Raw genomic sequence first — 20627 nt, forward strand, 5'->3', positions numbered from 1 at the left:
GTCTACTTAGATGACATAATCATATATTCGTCCTCAGTAGCTCAGCATCTTGAGCGTCTACAGATTGTGATGGATCGACTCTGTAAAGCAAATCTAACCATAAACCTCAAGAAGTCTAGGTTCTGCCTGCAGGAAATAAGATTTCTTGGACACATTGTCTCCGGTAAAGGAGTCAGTGCGGATCCCGATAAAGTTGAGGCAATTCGTTCCTATCCAGTGCCGACAAACCTCAAAGAAGTTCAGAGGTTCTTGGGGCTTGCTGGATGGTACCACAAGTTTGTACCAGATTTCTCAAAAATTGCTCAACCTCTGAATGACCTAAAGAAAAAGGGAAGACCTTTTATCTGGAACCAACCATGTCAACAGGCCTTTGAACTACTGAAAGCCTGCTTAATCTCACCACCTATCTTGGGTCACCCAAATCCTGATCTCCCATTCATGGTCTATACGGATGCCAGTGACGTTGGTCTTGGAGCTGTATTGACACAGAACTGAAAACGGAGGGGAAGAAGTTCTTGCTTATGGCAGTCGAACCCTCAACCGAGCTGAAAGAAATTACTCTGTAACGGAGAAGGAATGTCTAGCCATCATATGGGCTCTAGAAAAATGGCAACATTATCTCGAGACCAAGCTCTTTACTGTCATCACAGATCACTCTGCCTTGAAATGGGTTCTTTCTTCGACAAAGACTACAAGTCGGCTGATCAGATGGGCACTAAGGTTGCAAAGGTTTGATTTTATTGTGGAATACAGGAAAGGAAGACTAAATTGTGCTCCAGATGCTCTTTCCAGGATTTCCACTACTCACGGCTGCTGTCTCTACTCAAATAAAGCCGAGACAACTATCCCTATATCGCTGGAGAGAATTTGTGAAGAACAGCACAAAGATCCTAAAGTGGAGAAAATCCTGATTCAGCTAGCTGAAGGAGACAAAAAGATTGAACAGGATTTTATTACCTTCGAAGATAAAGTCTATCGGAAAAAACAAATGTCGGAAAACCAATTCCACTATCGCCTTTACATTCCTCCTAGTCTTGTTCCAGAGATACTTCAAGTTTATCATGACAACCCTCTAAGTGGACATCCTGGCATTTTCAAAACGTACAAACGGCTCTATGAAGTAGCCTATTGGCCTGGAATGTGGACAGATGTGAAAAACTTCCTCAAGCGCTGTATTGTTTGTCAGTCTGAAAGCAGATAACCAGAAACCGGCTGGGATGATTCAACAAACCACGGTCAAAGGTCCGAACAAGATGTTAGGGATTGACATTATGGGTCCCCTACCTAGAAGTCCCGAAAGAAATGAGTACCTGTTGGTTGTGGTGGACTACTATACCCGCTGGGTAGTTTTCCCCCTTGCGCGCTGTCACAGCACCCGCCATAGCCCGATTTCTGAAGAAAGACATCTTCACAAGATGGGGTGTACCGGATTACATCTTGTCTGATAGAGGCTCACAGTTTGTGTCGTCACTGTTCCGCGAACTCTGTGAAAAATGGACTGTGACTCCCAAGCTCACGACTGCTTATCATCCACAAACCAACATGACGGAAAGAGTAAATCGTACTTTAAAACGTATGATAGCCTCATATGTGGATACAAATCATGGAAAATGGGATCAATACCTTCCTGAGTTCAGGTTTGCCATAAACTCTGCAGTGCAAGAGACTACAGGGGTAACTCCAGCAGAGTTGCAGATTGGTAGAAAGCTGACGAGTCCGATGGACAAGATTCTGAAAGGGAAGATTTTTTCCCCCGATTCCCCTACATATGATGTTGTTCAACACTTGAAACAACTCAAAGCAGATGTTGATGAAAACATAAGGAAAGCCAAACTACGACAACAGAAGAATTACAACAAAAACCGACGTATCCTTGCCTTCAAACCCAAACAAAGGGTGTGGGTTAGAAATTTCCCTCAGTCAAGTGCAAAGGTCAAATTCACAGCCAAGCTGGCCAAAAAGTGGAAAGGTCCCTACCGTGTAGTTCGACAACTTGGACTCCTCAACTACCAGGTAGTTTTGGAAGACACAGGTCAGGATATACGAACTGTGCATGTGTAACCTTAAAGCCTTCTACCCTAGTGCAGAAGACTTGGAACAAATGGAACGGAAAAAAATACTCGACATCCTACAGGAAAGCTCAGACGAAGAGGATTTCCTTGGATTCTAAGACTGATAGTCTTCTGATATGAATTTAATCAATCTTAAAGTGACCACGTAGCGCGGTCTTGTCAAGGGGGGAAGAGTGTAGCGAAGGACAGCCTTATCCCTCCCCCCACAGGAAAAGTGGGTGGAACCTAAAAAGTTGATAAATTAGAGCACCTGTGAGCAGGAAAAGAGAGGGAGAACCAGCAAACATTTGGGGAAAAACCAACATGGTGACCAGAGCGAGGAGCGAGAGTGGGTGAAACTGGAAAATCAAGATTTGAGAAGCAGATGATCCAAGTAGCTGTCAGGAGCCCCTCCCGACCAGATACTGCTCGGATGCCGAGAATCTCCTTCCCGAAAGAAATACGCTACAGATAAGTCCTGTACACCCTCCTCTCCAGGCCCGACCTCTCTGTTTCTACCAACGATCCCACACACACACCAACACACACACCTTCCCCATCTTCTGAACTGGACTCTACAGGACATTTCCACCCTCCTGCCATTGCACACATCCCACTGCCCCACACACTTATTTCATCATGGTTTTGGAAATGAGATGTTATTTAATTACCGGGATAAGAGAAATATTTCAGTTATCTGTAGACTCCTTTTGAGTCGGGTTTTCCGTTAAAGACAGTGTTCGTTCGTTTGACCGGAAGAACTATATAAAAACTTGAAAGACACTGAATGAACTGTATTCCGGGTTGTGTTTTTTGTGTTTTGCTTTGTGTCCTGCGTGTTTTTTGTAGTGAAGGAACGGGCTAGCCAGCTGGGCCCTTATTGTTGAGTTAGTAAACTTAAAATACTGGGTAAATGAGATCCTACGCTACAACTTGTAACATCCTATTATTCAAGTTTGTACATGTTTGAGCACATGTGCAGCGTTTAAATGCACATCTGTAGACCTACAGACACACTGTGTCTATGGGCCTATCTGTTTATAATGTAGCTAAAGAATTATTTCAGTGTCATGCGTTAATCCAAAATATTTAACACGCAAGGTGTAAATATGGTAAATTACCATTTCCATCAACTATACAAAGGGGCTCTTTGAGTACAAACATCTTCCTAGCATCTTAAAAGAAAATCAAAATTACAGGTTGTAAACACATTTTAAAGTCGGATGCAAATTCTTTAGAAATGTTCCTGGATCTAGAATAAGTCCATCTGAACCTCAGTGCTGAAGCATCTGCAGCAGAAAGCCGGCGGAAGCTCTCAGGAGCTGTTGCAGGTTTCTCCAGAGTCCACAGCAGGTGTGTTATCAACCACAACCATCGTGAGGCCTTCAGGGGACAAGCTGGAGGGAGGGCTCGTTTTGAAGGAGCCTTGCAGGTCCATGTTGATGCACAGCTCTCCGGACAGCAGCTGCCTCTTGTACCGGTGAAGGCGCGTGAAGACATCCAGAACTGAAGAACTGCTCTCATTAACCCAGTTGGGAAACAGGTTGGTGGAGCTGAACTGGGATGGGAGGCACTGGTAGCGGCGAAACTCCAGCTGCCAGTAAAACCTACAAGACATTGTAAAGGAGTCAGACGAAAGTATTTTACTTATTGTAAAAAGAGCACCCATCATCAATATGTATCAAATGACAATGAGACGATGTGAAAGGGGCTTGACCGTAGAGATGAATCCTCCCCTCAACTCTACAGAGCTTTAAAGAGAGATTCAGCTCATGGTTTGTCCCACCCCAAACTTCATCGTTTTGGTTTACTCTCACTACTCTGTGTTGCTGTCATCCGCAGCAAGCAGCTGTTTTCACTACACACACAGCTGGCCACGATAGCTGGTGAACTAGTGGAGCATTTAGCAGCTAACGAAACAGATGTTTCCCTCGGGAGTTGGTTGAGACTAAAAAACTAATATATATATACATATATATATATATATATATAGTGGAGCCACATCCATCAGGCTGACACAAACACGACTCCTACTGAATGAAACATGTTGCTCTGTAACTGCTGGATGTGTAATTATGCAACTGTATGCAAACAAGCTGAACATCTTCTTTTCGCTGCACCCCCGGGTGGCCACCCCCCGATAGCGGCGAGATCAATCATGGAGCATATCGACCTGACATTTGATGTATTCTGCCATGATTAGTTGTTAAGAATTACCTTAATAAACCTAGTAACTGCAGTCTTTGTATACATATGACATACACGTGATATGTTCATGTAATTGTCACGTACCTGGCAGATATTTGCTGGGAAATGCTTTTGGAGGCCTGGCGAAAAACATGCTGTAGGATTCTTAACAGCTGATCTCGAATCCATCCAACATCTTCTTGCACATCTGGCAGCCACTCCAGAAGTCTAGACATGGGAAATGTCGCTGTTAGACGATTGGCACAGAAGGCAAGTCCAGTATCGTCTGCTATTTTAATGTCTTAGCCACAATAATATTCGCAGCATAATGAAAATTCTACTCATAATAGCGTAATCACTTTTGCTGCACACAACTACTTCTAGCAGATGGAACAAGTTGTAATGAGGTCCTACAGCACCTGAGAATCAGGAACAAAGCAGACTCCAGAGGGAGAGTGTAGGGGAGCATCATAGTTGAGGCCATCCGGACAGGAAGCAGGTTGCTTAGCGACTGCATCAGGCTCCTCCTCTCCATGCAGGCCTCGATTAGAGCTGCAGAGGGAGGCAAAGATGATCACAACAGTGACCTCAAACTATTTATACAATTAACCTGCTTTGTTCAGCACTATTCATGAGCTAAATACCTATATTAAAATGTAAAAATTGTTAGTAGAATGAACAAAACAATATTTCTAATGTGATAGTACTGATCATTTGAATATATATATATTTTTTTTTTACATTTTACATTTATAGCCATTGCCTAGTCTCTTTCATCTCAAGATAAATAACCATTAAAACCCAATAGATTATCTGAAAAAGGCACTTTCACAAAGCTAAAGTAAGGCTGTTTTTCATCGCCCATGAATCGTTGAGTTTTCTAGATGAAGCCACAACTATTTCGTCTATAATTGTTACCTTTGTGCAGAATGGGTGGAAGGTGTTCAATGACATTCTCCTCTTTGGAGGAACTGCAATGAACCATGACTGCTCTCTCTTCCACATTTGGCTGTTCTTCCTCTTCATCATTGTTGTTGTCCTCCTCATTACAGTTCTCATTTTCTTCACCATTAGCCAGCTGAGGCCACGCTCTGTGAGGTCCATTAAAATGAAGCAATCCTGCAAACAGAACCAAAATGTGAAAGTAATATTTTTTCTTGTCTGATCATGTCAGTGGGTTCATTTCTTGATTAGTTCAATTATTCAACTAATTTATAATAATCTAGTTTTAATTATAATAATGTTGATATTGTGCTTAAAAATGGCAAAATACCTCAAAACAAGAAACAAACTAATTGGTAACTATAAGGAGTAATACAAGTCTAATCCCAAGAAAAAGCAGCCTATTGATTTGTTGGCTTGTGGTGACAGAAAGAGTTCCGTTCCGATAGCATATCAGATTGATATGTGTCTACATACGAGCCTGTTCTGGCCAGAGGACCAAAAATCAATTGTGCTTGTCATTACTGACCCGATTCTTTTAAACGGAGCAGAACATGATTTTGTGAATGTTAGAAAAAAGAAGTGAATCAGTGTTTCTTACCATTCCTCTTTAAAAAGTGCAGAGCATCTTGATATCCCTGTTTACACATGGCCTTCATAACCTGCACTCAAAAACAAACACATACAAGAGGTCCATTGAGTTCACTCCTGTTTGATTAATCTCTATGTACATCCGAAGGCTTGTAATCAGGTGACCTACCATCGGGTCTGGAGGGAAAAGGGCCCTGGAGACTCTGTAGAGGTTGGTGAGAGTGAACTGGATGCTTGTGTTGGTGAATCGCAGCTCGTGTATGTTGGTGGAGGTGTCTCTGGGGCAGATGTCGCTCTCTCCGGAGAACGGGGACACAGTGATGGTATTTTTCAGCTCATACTGAGGCAGGTTGTCTGAGATCCCTCCGTCTACATATCGCTGAGAGATAGATAATATATATTTGCATCAGAACAAACAGAAACAGATCAACTGTAAATCATATTGGCAACAGGACAATCATAACACGGGATATGATGATAGTGACATCAGATCAAGGTTGTTTTTATCGAAGCTGGTGAACTTTTAAACTAAGAGGGGCGGAGCCATAGGGTGTGTGTCAACAGATAAGACCAGAGTGACAAAAATGTTCTGTATTTGAGGCACAGCGAGTCTGAGAGGACAGAACAACAATAATGCCTGAGCCAACACGGTCACATCTGGCTCTGCCACGACACACTGTGGCCCTACACACACACAAAAACACACACACACAGACAACTTTGGCAACATGAGGACACTGCACATGTAAGCTCTTAAAACCCACAGGCCACAGAGGGAGGGTTGGAGCGTTGGTATTACTCAATCATTGTGCCCAGAAGACCTTTGCACTAGAAATGTCTGGTAAAAAAAAGAGAAAAACTAAAAGTTCTGCTTAAAATACAAGTTTTTCTCTCCCCTTTAATTTCGATCTCTGACAAACACTGACTCCTGAGGAATTTCTTTATCATTGCTTCCACACACGTGCCATTCAAAACAAACACATTATTGGGGAAGGGGGGAATTAGAGATGTAGAAAGTGCCAAATGTAACAACAACAAAGTACAATGAGAGGAAATGTACTGCAAACAGCATGGTAGAGCAATACCTAATGTCCTTAATTTAAAATCCATTCAAGTAATTAAGCTCATTTCTTTTCATTAGTCCAAATAAAGGAAATCGACAACATGAAGATACTGCACACAAACTGAATCAATTGAATCTACTCACCACTCCTTGCAGTGTGGGAGGGATGAGGCCACAATACACTGGGACGTAGGCACTGCAGACACATGCCTGGTTGACAAAAGCATGACTATAAGAAACCTGAGGTGGAATCACAGTTGGGTGATATATATATGATGATATAACCTAACTTTGCTGTCTTTTTATGATTTTAAAGGATGCATTACAGTTACATTACATGAGCTAATTATACTCTGTCATTGTGATCAGGACTGCAACTACTAATTAATCTGCATAGTATTTTTGTCTGTAAATTGTCAGACAATAGTGAAACATTTCCATGTCCCAGGGTGGCTTCTTATTATGTGTTATCCAACCAACAGTCAGATACACAAAGATGTTCCGTTTATAATTAGATAAAATGCTAAAAAATGAAAAATGTCACATTTGAGAAGCTGAAATCAATTGAAATGACAAATCATGTCAGCTCTAAAATCACCAATCATATCCATATTTCCTATGATAATTTAAAAAAAATGGGCATCCCTAACATACTGTCATATTATCAGTAGTGACGTGATAAAACCCACAGTAACCTGACATCTGATTTCTTTAATATCAATCAACTCCATTGCAAAATATTGAGAGAAATATACTCAGACTAAATTCCCACCTGCACCACCTCCTCTTTGTTGTTGAAGTGTGACACCAGGACATTTTCTCCATCTGACACTCGGGTAAGAGAGATTCCTAACCGCCCGTTGGCCTCATGGTGGCAGTCAGCTGGCAGAGTCCTCTGCAGCATGTGGCGCATAATCTTCACCAGGTTGAAAGAAGGATGCATGGGTCCGAGGAACCTCTTCCTCGCCTCTTTGGCAACATCGATGATACTTGCACCAGCCTCACCTGAGAAGACATCGTTGATGTACAGAAAAATAAGAAAGAACTTTGTTATCGGAAGTTTGCGGATAAATAAAGTTATTCAAGCAATTGTACATTATTTGTACTATCTAATGTATGTTATAAAATCAGGAATTGCAGCTTCATTTGAGAAGATGTTTGATAAGATAATGCACTAATTTTGCAATAATTACAGAATCAGTTATTCTGCTACAGAAAAATCTGGATATTATGTTTCCCATAAACCTTTCCCCCCGTGTAAATCCTTAAGAGTGTCTTTATGAGAATAAGATGGTTATCACGTTGACGCCCACTCAAAAGGGCTGTGTTGGTATATTCAGTTTTGACAAAATCTGGATGCCATGTTAATTCTATGGAATGTAGCTAAGTTTGGAAGTTCTTTACTGGAGTATTTCCATGTTATGATACTTCATTCTTTTACTCTGTTACAAACCAGAAGGACATATCATTTTGATTATTATTACTATTATCATTATTATGCTCCCTGCTTTGATCTGACACCTGCAGCTACCACTTACTTTGATGAACATATACTGTAAAAACACGTGTCATTGTTCAAGATTGAACCACTGTTAAAGATTAATCCATATAGTAGTATCTGTAAAGGGGCGATTCTGAATAAAGAGTAATACTTATACTTTACGAAGTCAAGACTTGTCCTTGTAACAGTGTGTTTACAGTGTACCGCGAATACTTGATATAGAAAAAAAGGCACATTATTATTTGAAATTCAGCAGTTCGCACGAAAATGTTAAACTCAAGTACTTCTTTTTCTAACAGCATCCATTCCACCTCCTGTAAAAGCTGAACCACTCAAAGATTCTTACCCAGACATATCCCAGTGACCAGAGCAGTGGCGGTGAGGGCTCCAGCGGACGCCCCATATATGTGCCGGGCGTCCTGCACCAGAAAAGGAGCGTGTTCCAGCAGACAGCTGCCAACACCGACGTGGTAGATGCCGAGGAACCCACAACCTGCAAACGAGATGTTCCATGGCGTGTCAAGAGGAAACATAGCGGAGTACGTCAGGTGGGCCGAAGGTCGCAGGGAAGCGCGTGAAACAAAGTCCACTCTCAGATATGAACGGCAACTGAATAACTAACACTTTGCTGTTGGAGCGGAGATCATATTTTATTAATGATGCCTCATGCTGTCTTTAGGATAATGGACTTTGTCTGATGACTGTTTTTCAGCTTTCTAACTAATGGTAGAAGTCGCCTTTTCGTCGCAGGTAACGTTACAAAGTCTCTCATTCAGCAGCTAAAACCCGATGTGATTAAAAAGTCAAACCGCCGCGGGTTAAATAGGTAAAGGTTGTGCGGTGGGCCACGGGGAGTTGTTGTTATTTCCCTCGTGTTTTGAGGAGGGAACTGGGTAAACTCATCTTGTCCAATCACAATCGACACCCTGAAGAAAGAGTGACCAATCACAGTTGAAATAGTCGCTGAATTGACCAATCAGCACGGCCGTAACACTGTGATGTAAGTGAAGTGCCACACTGACAGCTATTTGTCCCGGGTTAGAACAACGTGTTATCTTTTGACCTTTCTAAATTGATCTGCCTTCCTGTGATAATATGTTTTTGTGTTCATATCAACTCAGCTATTTTGAGACTTTCTTTTGTTATAGTTGCCGCCAGTATAAATAATCTTTGGTTTCCGACTATGTAAGAATTGATTAAAGTCACCTGCGACAGTGCGCATTAATGGGTGTGTGTTCTTTGTTCCTTGTGGAAGAGATTAAGAGAATATTTTACAAAGTAACACACTTTCATAGCGATGTCGACATTTGGGTGGTATGCAACATCCTGCTTACAATACAATACAAGATAGTATTCAGGTTTCACAAGAAATAGTAATGAAATCACAAGTATCTTTCACTTGAAGTACATTCAAAAATAACAATCAGATGTTTTTTTTTCTGGAACACTTCCTTGAACAAACTATTCTCAGAATTAGGTTGCAAATAGTTGGCATTGGGTTCTGTTTAGGACAATATTCCTTGGAGAGCATGTGACCAATTGTGAAACCAACATCAGCTATAGGTCATTGTCTTAAAGTATATTACTATTCCATCACGTGTGGGGCCCTGGGCCAACTGTTCAAGGTTGGGGCCCAGTCAGTGGGGGTCAATCAGATCATGTTGACTGTAGTTCAGATAAAAACATTATGCTGGCATCCAGAATAGCAAAACAAAATCTATGAGGTTACATCAGCTATAAAAAACAAATACAATTCTTAGAACTCTTTTTAAATAGTATGTTAAAGTTGAAATATTTGTATTATTGTAAACATATTTGTTTCAGTAAAGACTCACAAAATAAGTTGTTTTGGCTGAGCTCCAAGATGTGACTCAGAAGTTGTACATGTCTGACACGATGACAACAAGTGTACTTGCACTTGGACATTTCTTGATGAGAATCCTTTTCTTCTTCACCACGGTCTCCCTTTGGCACAGCAAATCGGAACGGAACAAATTATTTTCTATACGATTAAATGTTTTACACAACAGAGATGAACATTTGAAACTATTTAGGTTATTACATAAAAACAAGATGTGAAGAATTCTAGTTAAATGGATGAATGTATTTGATCTTATTTCAGTCTAAATTAAAATAATGCAAAACATATATTGTCCTCATTCTATCTTTATATGATGAATGAATTATTTAATGTTTAATAGGATATACAAATAATTTCACATTTGCTTTTATATTATGTTTTGTTGTTACATTCATGCAACAGAATCAAAAAGAAAGATTTCTATGCAGGATTCATTATGTGTTATACAATTCATAACAAGCACTATTAACAGTACTACTGTAAACATTTTAATGTAATGTAATTATATCTAAGCGAACAATGTATTTATCTATTATATACTCAGGACGCCACACTTCTAAATACAGTAGACCAGTGTGTGGGAGTCGAGGCGACTCAGCAGCGCCCCCTGCTGGCCGAGAAGGTACTGAGCGCACACGTTGACACAACCGTCCCGCCTTGAGTTGAAAGTTTGGCGGCGCCAGAAACAAAGCGCTCGATTTATACACCACAGCAACCGGAGAAGCGGGGCTCGTTATTTCTCTCGACCGATACAAGTGGTTAGACTCCTTCCGTCTTCCGCCGGTGGACTGCGTACAGATAAACGAACAAGCCCCTGTGACGCAGAGCTTTCTCTTTGAAAACATTATCGGACACAAGGAAGTGACAAGTGAGAAAGCAGAGAGAGAGAGGTTAACCCAGAGACTCACCTCACACGTTACTGAGTAACTAACCCAGCATTAGACACACGGAGGTTACTAAAGTAGCCACAGAGTGCAGATATGTGAACGTTTTAAGATAATTATCATGTAAATATGTTGTCTAGCTAACAGCTAACACTGAAACGGTGACCTTACGTCACTTTGAAAACATGCCGAGTACATTTTTCTTCACCGTTGTTTTTCACGCTAGTTATTCAGCTTCATTTGACCGCGATGGACGTATGTAGCGTTTATTGTGTCACGTGACAGACGCATCATGAAAGAGAGCACACTTCACCTTTAGTTAAGGTCAGCCAGCCCGGTGTCTTGAATGGAGAGAAGCAGCGAGGAAGAAGCAGCTGAGGATGAAGAGGATGAAGACCAAGCAGCCGGTTGGGCTGTGACGCCTGACTGGTCGGAGGAAGGGACACCTGCACATAAGGCACCCACAGGTGGAGTACCTGACCCTTCTGCGGACCTTTTAGCTCTGAGGCTCTGCGGAGAACTTGTGTGCCAGGACCAGGAGACACCGGAGAGGGAGACTGGACCAAAGGTGTCGAGCGGCGTGATGTCTGAAGGCCAAGCCGAGAGAGATGCTCCCTCCGTGTCTCCCTGCAGCCTCGTGGACACATTCAGTCCCTCCATATCAAGCCTCTCCTCCTCTTACTTCTCCACCCATCCGTCTTCCTCCTCTTCATCTCCCTCTGTCCTGGCCTTGACTCCACCCTTGCCTCCGTCAGTGGAGCTTCCAGCTTTGTTGACCGATACAAGGCTGACCCTGGATGTGTACAAGGGAGGAGCAGCTGCACTGCCTCTGCTTTGGGGGTCTCTCCCCGGGCAGCTGAGGGGCCTCCAGTACCTGAGACTGGGCTCTGAGGACAAGCCCGGCCTGGATGACGCTCTGGATGTATTACCCCATCTGACCAAGCTGCGTTCGCTGGCTGTCCGAGGTACTTTTCTCATTCAATAGGTCTGGTATCCACTGTTAAAAAAAGTATTATTCTAGATTAAATGGCTTAATTCGTTCCTTTTGTTGCTCTTAAATACAATACAAATACTGTGTTAATGCATTAATCTGTCATTCTCTGTCTTTGCTCATCTAACTGCCCTTTTTCTTTCTTATTCAAGGACACTGCTTTTATGACTCACACGGTGACCCGCTGCCGGGCCTCCTCACCACTTTGCCCGCATCGGTTTCCTCCCTCTGTCATCTGGTGCACCTGGATCTCTCCTTCAACCAGCTCACCGTTCTGCCATCATGTCTTCTCAGCTTGCCTGTGCTGTCCTCTCTGCTTCTCTGTCACAACCGTCTCTCAGATTTGCCTCCTGGTATCGGCCAGCTGTCTTCCCTCACCTACATTTCCCTCCTGGGGAACGAGCTGGTCTCGCTTCCCTGGAGTCTGGGTCAGCTGAAAGCACTACAGTCACTGGATGTTTCACATAACCTCCTTCAGCGGCTACCTGAGGAAATTGGTGCTCTGGAGGAGCTCGTGAAGCTGGAATTGTCCCACAATAAGCTGAAGCAGCTACCAGAGAGCATGGGTAAGGGTGTATGGGTGAGTGGGTCTGTCACTGACCGTGCATTACAGTAACGAACTGGAATCAAAGTGTTATTTAATGTAAGGTCAATTCATGAATGCAACATTAACACCGGTGTAAACGTCTTCTTTGTTGCCCAGGCTCCCTCCTTGCCCTCAGGGAACTCGTCATCTACAGCAACGACCTCCGCCTGCTCCCACAGTGTCTGAACAAACTGCCTCTCCTGAAAATAGATGTGCGTGACAATCCTTTGGGGAAACCCCCAACCCCTCCTTCTCTCTCTCCGATACCTGGTGAGTGAAAAGAAAAGAAAAGCGGGCCTTCATATTAATTTGCGCTTAAATCCTTCTGACTGTTTTGTATTTAGAGACAGCGTTTACGTTCTCGTTAACGTGTGCTTTCAGCATATTCCCTCAGTTGAATCCCTGTTTTCTTACCAGATCAAGCAGAAACGAAAATTCAAGAGTTGCACCTCGGATTTAACGAGCACAGGTACAATGTCCACATTTAAAAATCTGCAGTAATATTGTCAATTCCTGCAACGTCATGCTCCTTTTGCTCCTTAGTTTCTGTGTTTCGCCTGCTGGGTGTCACGTGTTCCTCCCAGGGGGGGCTGAGCTGCTGTTCCCCCCAGGGTGCCTGGTGACAACCACCAGACTGAAGTGGGTTGAGAAAAGGCCAGACAGGAAGTGGGTGTGGCTGGAGGAGCATGACATCTTGCTGAGTCGTCCATTGGAACTTCGTCCTCATGGAATTACATTTCTAAAGGTAATGAACTGAATGTGTCTATGTACCACGTCTGTTATAATTCAATCCACCAACTGTACAGATGAAGATCAGTTTACTTCTCACTTTTGGTGTTATTCTGTTTAACGGTTGCATAATGTTGTTAGTGGCTCTGGAAGAGCGTTGATGAGTTAGAAAAATAACTGTTTAGGTTGAGAAACACATCGTTGTTCAAGAGACATGGACCAGGCGGTGAGGATCAAAGGAAAATGTTATCGAGTTGCATTGTGGGAAATGTAGGATCCAGTGTTTGTGGAGCTTCACCCAGTAGGGACTAAAAGTCAAGATCTCAACCGCTGCTGCACAGATTTCTGAACTCCCTCAAGAAATACATTAATGGACTACTTCTTCAAATAAGTATTGAGAAGACTTTTTTTTAAAAAGACTAAAGAATGTACAGAATCGTTTGTGTTTTGATCCTCGTAGTTTATTCCTGCTCCATTTTGTCACCGTGTTTTTTCCTGCACTGGCGTCACATAAACTTTAACTTTGAAATCCCGACAGCCCGTGGAGGTGTGCGTGCCATATCATCGGACAAAGAGAAGGGAGGTGGTGGTGCAGAGGTTTGACGGACAGTCATCCAGCGCTCTGCCTACGGTTCTGAGGAGAGGAAGCGAGAGTCATAGCAGCCACCCTGGAGGTCGTCCAGCCAGGGTACAATAATGTATTTTAATTATGTTTAAGCTTCTTTTTTTCCCTCCATAGTACACATTGTAATGTTGTTTTTGATGTGCCTGCAGCTGGCCTGCTGTGCAGTGAGCCAGTTCTCCTGGTTTATGGTAGTGTCCCGTCCAGTAAAGGACAGTTGCTCTGTTACACCAGCTGGAGCCCTGCTGGTATCCAGCGCTGACCCTGGAGTGAAGCTGCACTTCCCTCCAGACTCCACGGTGCAGGCCCGCACGATAACATTACAGGTAATGCTGAGTCGATGTTGGTTTGTCACTGGGGGAATCTGGTTAGCGAGGCTTTAGTTTGTCTCTCTTTCTTTAGGTGTTGCAGGTGTCTGTGTCTGAGGTACAGGCTCTGTGTGGAGATCCTCAGGCTAGTGTCAGCCCTCTACTCTGCCTCTCCCAGACCCCCAGCATACAGTTCCTACAGCCCATCAAAGTTCAGGTTCCTCTGCCATCAGGAGTCACAGGTACCGTTACGTCTTCATACTCCTACACGTTGATACCAGAACGTATGAGCAGATATGAACATGTCCGGTGCTTCTGCAGGCCACACAGTCGATACGTCCTGTTTGTATCTGCTGCACGGAGACCCCACTGCCCAAACCTGGACTGACATTACATCGCAAGTCTCTCTCTATGTCACCCATTTGTATGCCATTTTCTACGTGACACACTTCTCCTGGTAGGTTTTTTAAAATCCTTTATTCTCCTAATGTACGTTTGATTTATACATTCACATTGCGTTAACACAGCTTTGTGTGCGCCATCACAGGTACTGGCTGTGGTACACCACTCAGCGGTGTGTGAGTGGGGCGGTCAGGAAGGTCTATCAAAGGCTAAAACAGTTTAAAGTCCAGTTCCTCGTCCTCCAGAGGAAGACTGATCCATCACAAGTGATGCTCCAGTGTTTACCTACTAACAGGGTTTGTCATCCTCCCCTCTGTGCCTGAACTGTGCAGTTTAATAGATCTAAGTACACCAAGGGCAGCCTGTGTCAAACTGATTTCATCATGGCATCAAAACATTGAATGCATAAAACCAGTGATTGTGTTGCTTCTCGCCCAGGTGGACGGCAGAGTGCAGTCTTTGTCTGAGCAGTATGACGGGCCTCAGCCCTCAGACCTGTGTGACCTGCTGGAAGGAGAGCAGTTCTTCGCTGGCTTTGAGAGGGGCTTAGATATCAGCGCAGGTCTGAAGTCCTCTTTGAAGCTCCATTTCAAATACCACATGTTTTTGTCCTGCTCCCTTTCCTTCCTGGGGTTAATGAGGTGTTGTTTGTGGAATGGTTGGCCTGAAACAAGCCATTCATAAAAGTATTGCGATTAGGATTTCCTTCTTTTTTTCTTCTCCAGAGAGACCCGACTGTGTGGAGGGAAGACTGTGTTTTGTGTTTTACTCCAGCCTGAAGAATCTGAAGGAGGTGTACATCTGTCCAGCTCTGGGTCAGAAGGGTCCAGTGAGGGGACAAGTAAGACAGACATCATATTCAACAGACGAGAACGTGCAGCGACTGGAAAAAATGATGACTGTTGTGTTTTTTTGTTGTTCTTATATTTCCACATTTTATGGCGTTACACCCAGTGCAAGGTCTGCATGATCTCATCTACATGGCAGTCTTATCAACCATGAGTAACAGATGTCATATCACTCTTCTACATGCCGTACATTACAATCTACACTAAAGCCCCTTTGAGACAGGATGCACCTTCTGAATTAGGAATTGCAGTTTGGGAACATGAGCTCCTCTGGCAAAGCCAGAAACCAGAGAAGTATTTCTCAAACTGTAGTCTGTATCTGCTCCGGAGACAATGAATTAGGAGAGATGTCACCGATAACACTGAGAACACCCAGGGGAAAGTTTTGAGACATAAGTGCATTATCTGTTTCACAAGTGAAACGACACAATTAAATAAAGCTAATCTATTAAAATTATGAAAAGAAATAAAGAAAACATTCTGTGGTTCCACAGAATCTCCTATCCATTCTCTACGGAGCTGATACAGACTTTATACTTGATTACACGACAATTTAGAATTTTAGCATTTTGGATTTCTGAGAGTTTTTCATGCTTACTAATGTCTTTGGACTGACTTATACCATATGAATAACATGTATACATTTAGGAAAGGGGCATAGTCCTTTAACATTTCAGTGGGAGGTTGCATTTGAACTATTGCAAAATTACAGGATATGGTCTGTTATGGACATGAAACACAAATAATATCACTGTGACTAACACTTTCCAAGGATATCATTTCATACCTCTATTGCAAATAATCATCCATAAATCCACTGAGGAATTATAGAGAAAAGACGCTTCACAACTTGAAGTTTTCTCCTGAAACAAAGTGACGCAGTGATGGTTACTCAACATCTGTGGACATTAGAAACGGCTAATGGATCATTTGCCAGACTTTAAATGGTGCCTTTGCCAAAATGTAAACAAATATAGTCAAACAAATAGGAAATATATGAATACTGTAAAATAAAGTATTTAGCCCTTCGATGACTTTACCTGCTCTGCTTATGGCTTTATAGTGATGCTGTAACCAAAACGACCTCAGTGCAGTGTACATGCCAGCATGTTTTCAAATACCAGATTGGCAAACACATTTTTGACTGAATTCATTTTGGTAGAAAAGTCAAAGGATCCAGAGAAAAAATAAAAATGTCAACAGCTCGTTCTGCAGAAAAAACCTCAGAGATCCATTTCTCTAAAACAAAGACGCTGCTCTGTGCAGGTTGTACATTACAGGAGGAGCAGTGAGTCTGCAGTACAACTGGAGGTAATGCAGCTGTAATTGCTACTGCAATGTTAAAATAACCCTACGTCCCAGAGATAAATAAATTCACTGTGAATGTAGCTTTAAGTGACCAGACAGTAGAAACCCATGTCCTCTGCAATATGATCCAAATTAACCCCGTAATGAATACTAATTAACAATTCAACTCCATGGTACATTTGGTTTTATATTCATGTCCATCCAGACTCAATGAAACAAAGTTAATTACATCTTTTAGCATAATACATCAAAATGAAAAGTCCAACCCCTAAATGTATACATTTCTTTTTGTCAAGAGTTTTGTCAAAAAACTAAAATACTGGTCTGGTTGAGTTTAACCCTCCTGTCGCCTTCGGGTCAATTTGACCCGATTCAATGTTTAATGTCGGTGTTCTTTCGGGAGTCAACAAACAAACATAAAGTACCTCACACTTAAACTTGGAAAACAATATTAATTCTAATAATTTTCTGGAGATTTTAATAGCTGGGGTCATATTGACCTCAAGGGTAAAATATGTTAGTAAATATAAAGGTAACAGGAGGGTTAAACATTGAATCGGGTCATATTGACCCGAAAGCGACAGGAGGGTGAAACATTGAATCGGGTCAAATTGACCCGAAGGCAACACAAGGGTTAAAGTGTACCAGTTCAACACAGCTGCCTGGCTCAGTGCTATTGAGAAATTCACTTGTTATTTTTGTCCCATCTAACACCTTTAAAAATATGTTTCTTACCTCTGTTTCAGGTGTCTTTTTATAGAGGAGAGTTCCCCAGCAATCTGCCAGAGGAAGTGGCAAAAAAGAGGAAAGGACCCGACAGTCAGTGGCTTGCAACTTTACCACTCAGACTTCCTGTCAGTTGAAGTGACCTTTTTCTTCTTCTTCATTGATAATACAGATATTTTGAGCATTTGGGGATTTTATATGAATTAGTATATACCTATTGTGCAATTTGTTTTAGTATATTGGATATGTGTTTATTGGTTATGAAGAGAAATAATGAATATGTACACTGTTTCTTCCATACACACTGCTATGTAGATGCTAAACTACATGACACAAAATGGTGTTAGCTGCTACCTATATGTAACATCAAAAAGGAAACTCTGCACTTATTATCGCCTCTCTGTTTTTATCACAGGAGCTAAATTCAGAAAATAATTTCATCATGGAAAAGCGCCAGTATCCTCCTCTGAATCTGGGTGACCCAGAGAGCGGCTACCTGACAGAGGCCAATCTGCTGGCCATCTCTCTTCAGATAGCCCACGACTGGCGCGTTATTGGCATCAATCTGGGCTTAAGCTACCAGGAGTTGGACCGCACCCAGTACAAGTTCAGGTAGGAATGGCGAAGTGCGTCATGTTCAGCTGAAATTCCTTAATTGAACTCCACAATACTCCTAAATCACAGAGCATAGGAATGATTCACTTTTTATTTTTATTTTTACAAAGCATTCCTACATGTGTGAATGACTTAACTATTGCACACACACACACACACACACACACACACACACACACACACCGTGTGATAGCACGGCCAAAGCCTCTCAGGGAATTGGAGAGATCTAATGTGAGTGAAGGCAGACCGCAGTGGGAGAGAAATGGTGGATAATTTAGATCGTTTTAATCTGTGCAGTCAGCCTTCATTAAACCATCTGGAACTGCAGGAGATTACACACAGACTGATGCTCATCTGTCCCCCCCTCCTCTCCTCCCCTCCACTCCTTATGCTCAGAAAACCTTGCATGACGCATCCTCAAGTTGGAAGAAAAATGCGTGATGTAGATGGTTTTCCATGTGACATTTTTTATGTCGGAAAACATGTCATATTAATCATTTGAGTATTTGAGGGAAGATGTCCAATAAATAAATACCACACATGAATAGGCTGATAGTACATTTAATATAGTATGTAGAACATGATTTATTATTATTTGTATTCTATGTATCATGAACAGTATAATTGAAAAATACCATATCGCTAATACTGATGGTATAAAATTCAGAATAGATGGATATACTATTTTAAATGTTAAATATTTACATCAGTTATCTTTCAATCCTTAGGTAGGTCACAGTGCGTGTATCATGTATTGTGTATGTTCTGCTGTCCTCACCAGGGACGACCTGGGAGCCTTAGTGCTGGACATGCTCTTCCACTGGGCCCAGGGACAAAGGAATGCAGGACCAGGGGCGGCGTCGAGGCTGGTGGCCGCCATGATCGACAGCGGCAGGAGAGACCTGGCAGATGAGATTGAGGACATTGTCAGAATAGGACGGAGAAAGTACTCTGAGTCTCTGAGAAGAGTAGGCCTGGAAGAACCCCACGATACAGGACTAGATGAACCCATGCTGGGAGCAGATGTCTGACTTACACTTGAGTAACCCGTTTGTTTACAATGTGTGCCCATCATCTCATCCTGCTGTCTAAACAACAGTTCTGGGGTGCAAAGAATCTCTCTTTACACAATTATGATAGCCAGCTGTGACCCCCTGAAGACAGATGTAATGTCATGTTGTTTGTGGAGCTGGACCCAAGAGCAGAACACAGACAGCAGAAATGCTTTTATATCCTTTATTACGAAAGAACCAGGGGCTAGAATCTGGTAAGCAGGCTGGAGGAATGCTCGGCAGGCTGAGGTAGACGAGAGAGATTACCGAGTGTTCGAGCTGGAGCATTTGTTCCTGGTTGCGAACTGAGGATCTGGCAAGGAATGAGTGCAGGGCTGGAGAAAATCAAGCCTGGAGCTTGATTGGGGAACGACTTCCAGCTGCACCGGTCAATTAGTGGGACGAGCACAGCTCAGACCATGACATTAAACAGATGGACTTTTAGAAAACTGTCTCAGTTTTCAACACTACGGAAACCCAGTTCTGCTGGGACAAGATACACATTTGTGAAAAGTTATATAACATGAAAAAGCATGTAAATACTCATGCTAAATCAAAATGATGAAGTTACAATTCATGTTTAACTTATTGTGTCAGAATTCTGACTTAATACCTCATAATTGTGAGTTACAGCAATATCATAATAATCTAGACATGTTATGCCATAGATTGTTTCTTAATAAAAACTTGGTACGTCCAATTTTTTACCAAGCTATTATTTTAAACCATTATTTTGGACTTACCATGAGGATTTTTAATCAATTTCATAACATAAATGTGTCAATAACTATGAGCTGAGTTAAGAGGCAAGGCAAACACGGAGCTGTTGCACTATGGAGGCCTCGATTACTGACTGAAAGTGCAACAGGAGGCAATGTTTGTTTAAATGTCTTCCTTGTTTGCCTTCGGTCACCTAGAAACCAGTTTAGCTGCAGCACATACCAGTGACATATCAGGAAATGTTATCTTATTTTTCAAATCTAAGTATGAATTACCACTATTTTCATCTCCAGTAAAAATACTCTTCTCTAAAAAAATGTGTCCGGTTTTTTTTGTTGGGAGGCTGCGATTCCTATAGTGAGTCGCTGGTCGTTTAGACACTCTTATAACTGATGATGCTGCACATCATCACCAATATTTCAGCTGTAGCCATTTTTCTATTTTAGTATTCAAGGTCAGAGGGTTGGGATGAATCGTCACGATGACGCTGGGCCCCATCCCCCAACCGCTACACCTTTACTGCCAATAGAAAATATGTCTGTACTTCCACTACATACCGCTAGGGGTCACTCTTTTTAAATCCCTTTTATGATTTATTTATTTTTCCTCCGAGCCCGACTCCATCGCCAGCCCCCCCTCC

At 42.3% G+C, this 20627-nt stretch overlaps 2 protein-coding genes across 2 annotated transcripts; one reads left to right on the forward strand and one right to left on the reverse strand.

Moving 5' to 3' along the window:
• Nucleotides 1-3273: 3273 nt before the first annotated feature.
• Nucleotides 3274-9504, reverse strand: pnpla2 (patatin-like phospholipase domain containing 2). The gene is made up of 9 exons (XM_056416659.1): nucleotides 8682-9504; nucleotides 7607-7839; nucleotides 6979-7044; nucleotides 5941-6150; nucleotides 5782-5842; nucleotides 5157-5357; nucleotides 4658-4790; nucleotides 4344-4466; nucleotides 3274-3658 (listed from the first exon to the last, which is right to left on the reverse strand). Exons 1-9 carry the CDS (start codon nucleotides 8866-8868, stop codon nucleotides 3367-3369), a joined length of 1506 nt encoding a protein of 501 aa, XP_056272634.1. The 5' UTR covers nucleotides 8869-9504; the 3' UTR covers nucleotides 3274-3366.
• A 1593-nt stretch (nucleotides 9505-11097) lies between these two features.
• On the forward strand, nucleotides 11098-19967 carry pidd1 (p53-induced death domain protein 1). Its single transcript, XM_056417583.1, has 15 exons — nucleotides 11098-12045; nucleotides 12224-12637; nucleotides 12775-12927; nucleotides 13075-13126; nucleotides 13201-13402; nucleotides 13925-14074; nucleotides 14161-14334; nucleotides 14411-14558; nucleotides 14638-14773; nucleotides 14864-15014; nucleotides 15157-15280; nucleotides 15444-15559; nucleotides 17621-17728; nucleotides 18016-18212; nucleotides 18997-19967. Exons 1-15 carry the CDS (start codon nucleotides 11427-11429, stop codon nucleotides 19244-19246), a joined length of 2994 nt encoding a protein of 997 aa, XP_056273558.1. The 5' UTR covers nucleotides 11098-11426; the 3' UTR covers nucleotides 19247-19967.
• The last annotated feature ends 660 nt before the right edge of the window (nucleotides 19968-20627 follow it).

This window comes from Pseudoliparis swirei, chromosome 6, assembly GCF_029220125.1.
Source record: "Pseudoliparis swirei isolate HS2019 ecotype Mariana Trench chromosome 6, NWPU_hadal_v1, whole genome shotgun sequence".
NCBI classification, from domain to species: Eukaryota; Metazoa; Chordata; class Actinopteri; order Perciformes; family Liparidae; genus Pseudoliparis; species Pseudoliparis swirei.

Coding starts and splice junctions, on each gene's coding strand:
- pnpla2 (XM_056416659.1), bottom strand. CDS start 8,868: ATGTTTCCTCTTGACACGCCATGGAACATCTCGTTTGCAGGTTGTGGG. Junction 7,840..8,681: donor GGTCACTGGGATATGTCTGG/GTAAGAATCTTT, acceptor ATGTCTTCTCAG/GTGAGGCTGGTGCAAGTATC. Junction 5,843..5,940: donor TTTTCCCTCCAGACCCGATG/GTAGGTCACCTG, acceptor TTTTGAGTGCAG/GTTATGAAGGCCATGTGTAA.
- pidd1 (XM_056417583.1), top strand. CDS start 11,427: ATGGAGAGAAGCAGCGAGGAAGAAGCAGCTGAGGATGAAGAGGATGAA. Junction 15,015..15,156: donor AGTGTTTACCTACTAACAGG/GTTTGTCATCCT, acceptor CTTCTCGCCCAG/GTGGACGGCAGAGTGCAGTC. Junction 18,213..18,996: donor CGCACCCAGTACAAGTTCAG/GTAGGAATGGCG, acceptor TGTCCTCACCAG/GGACGACCTGGGAGCCTTAG.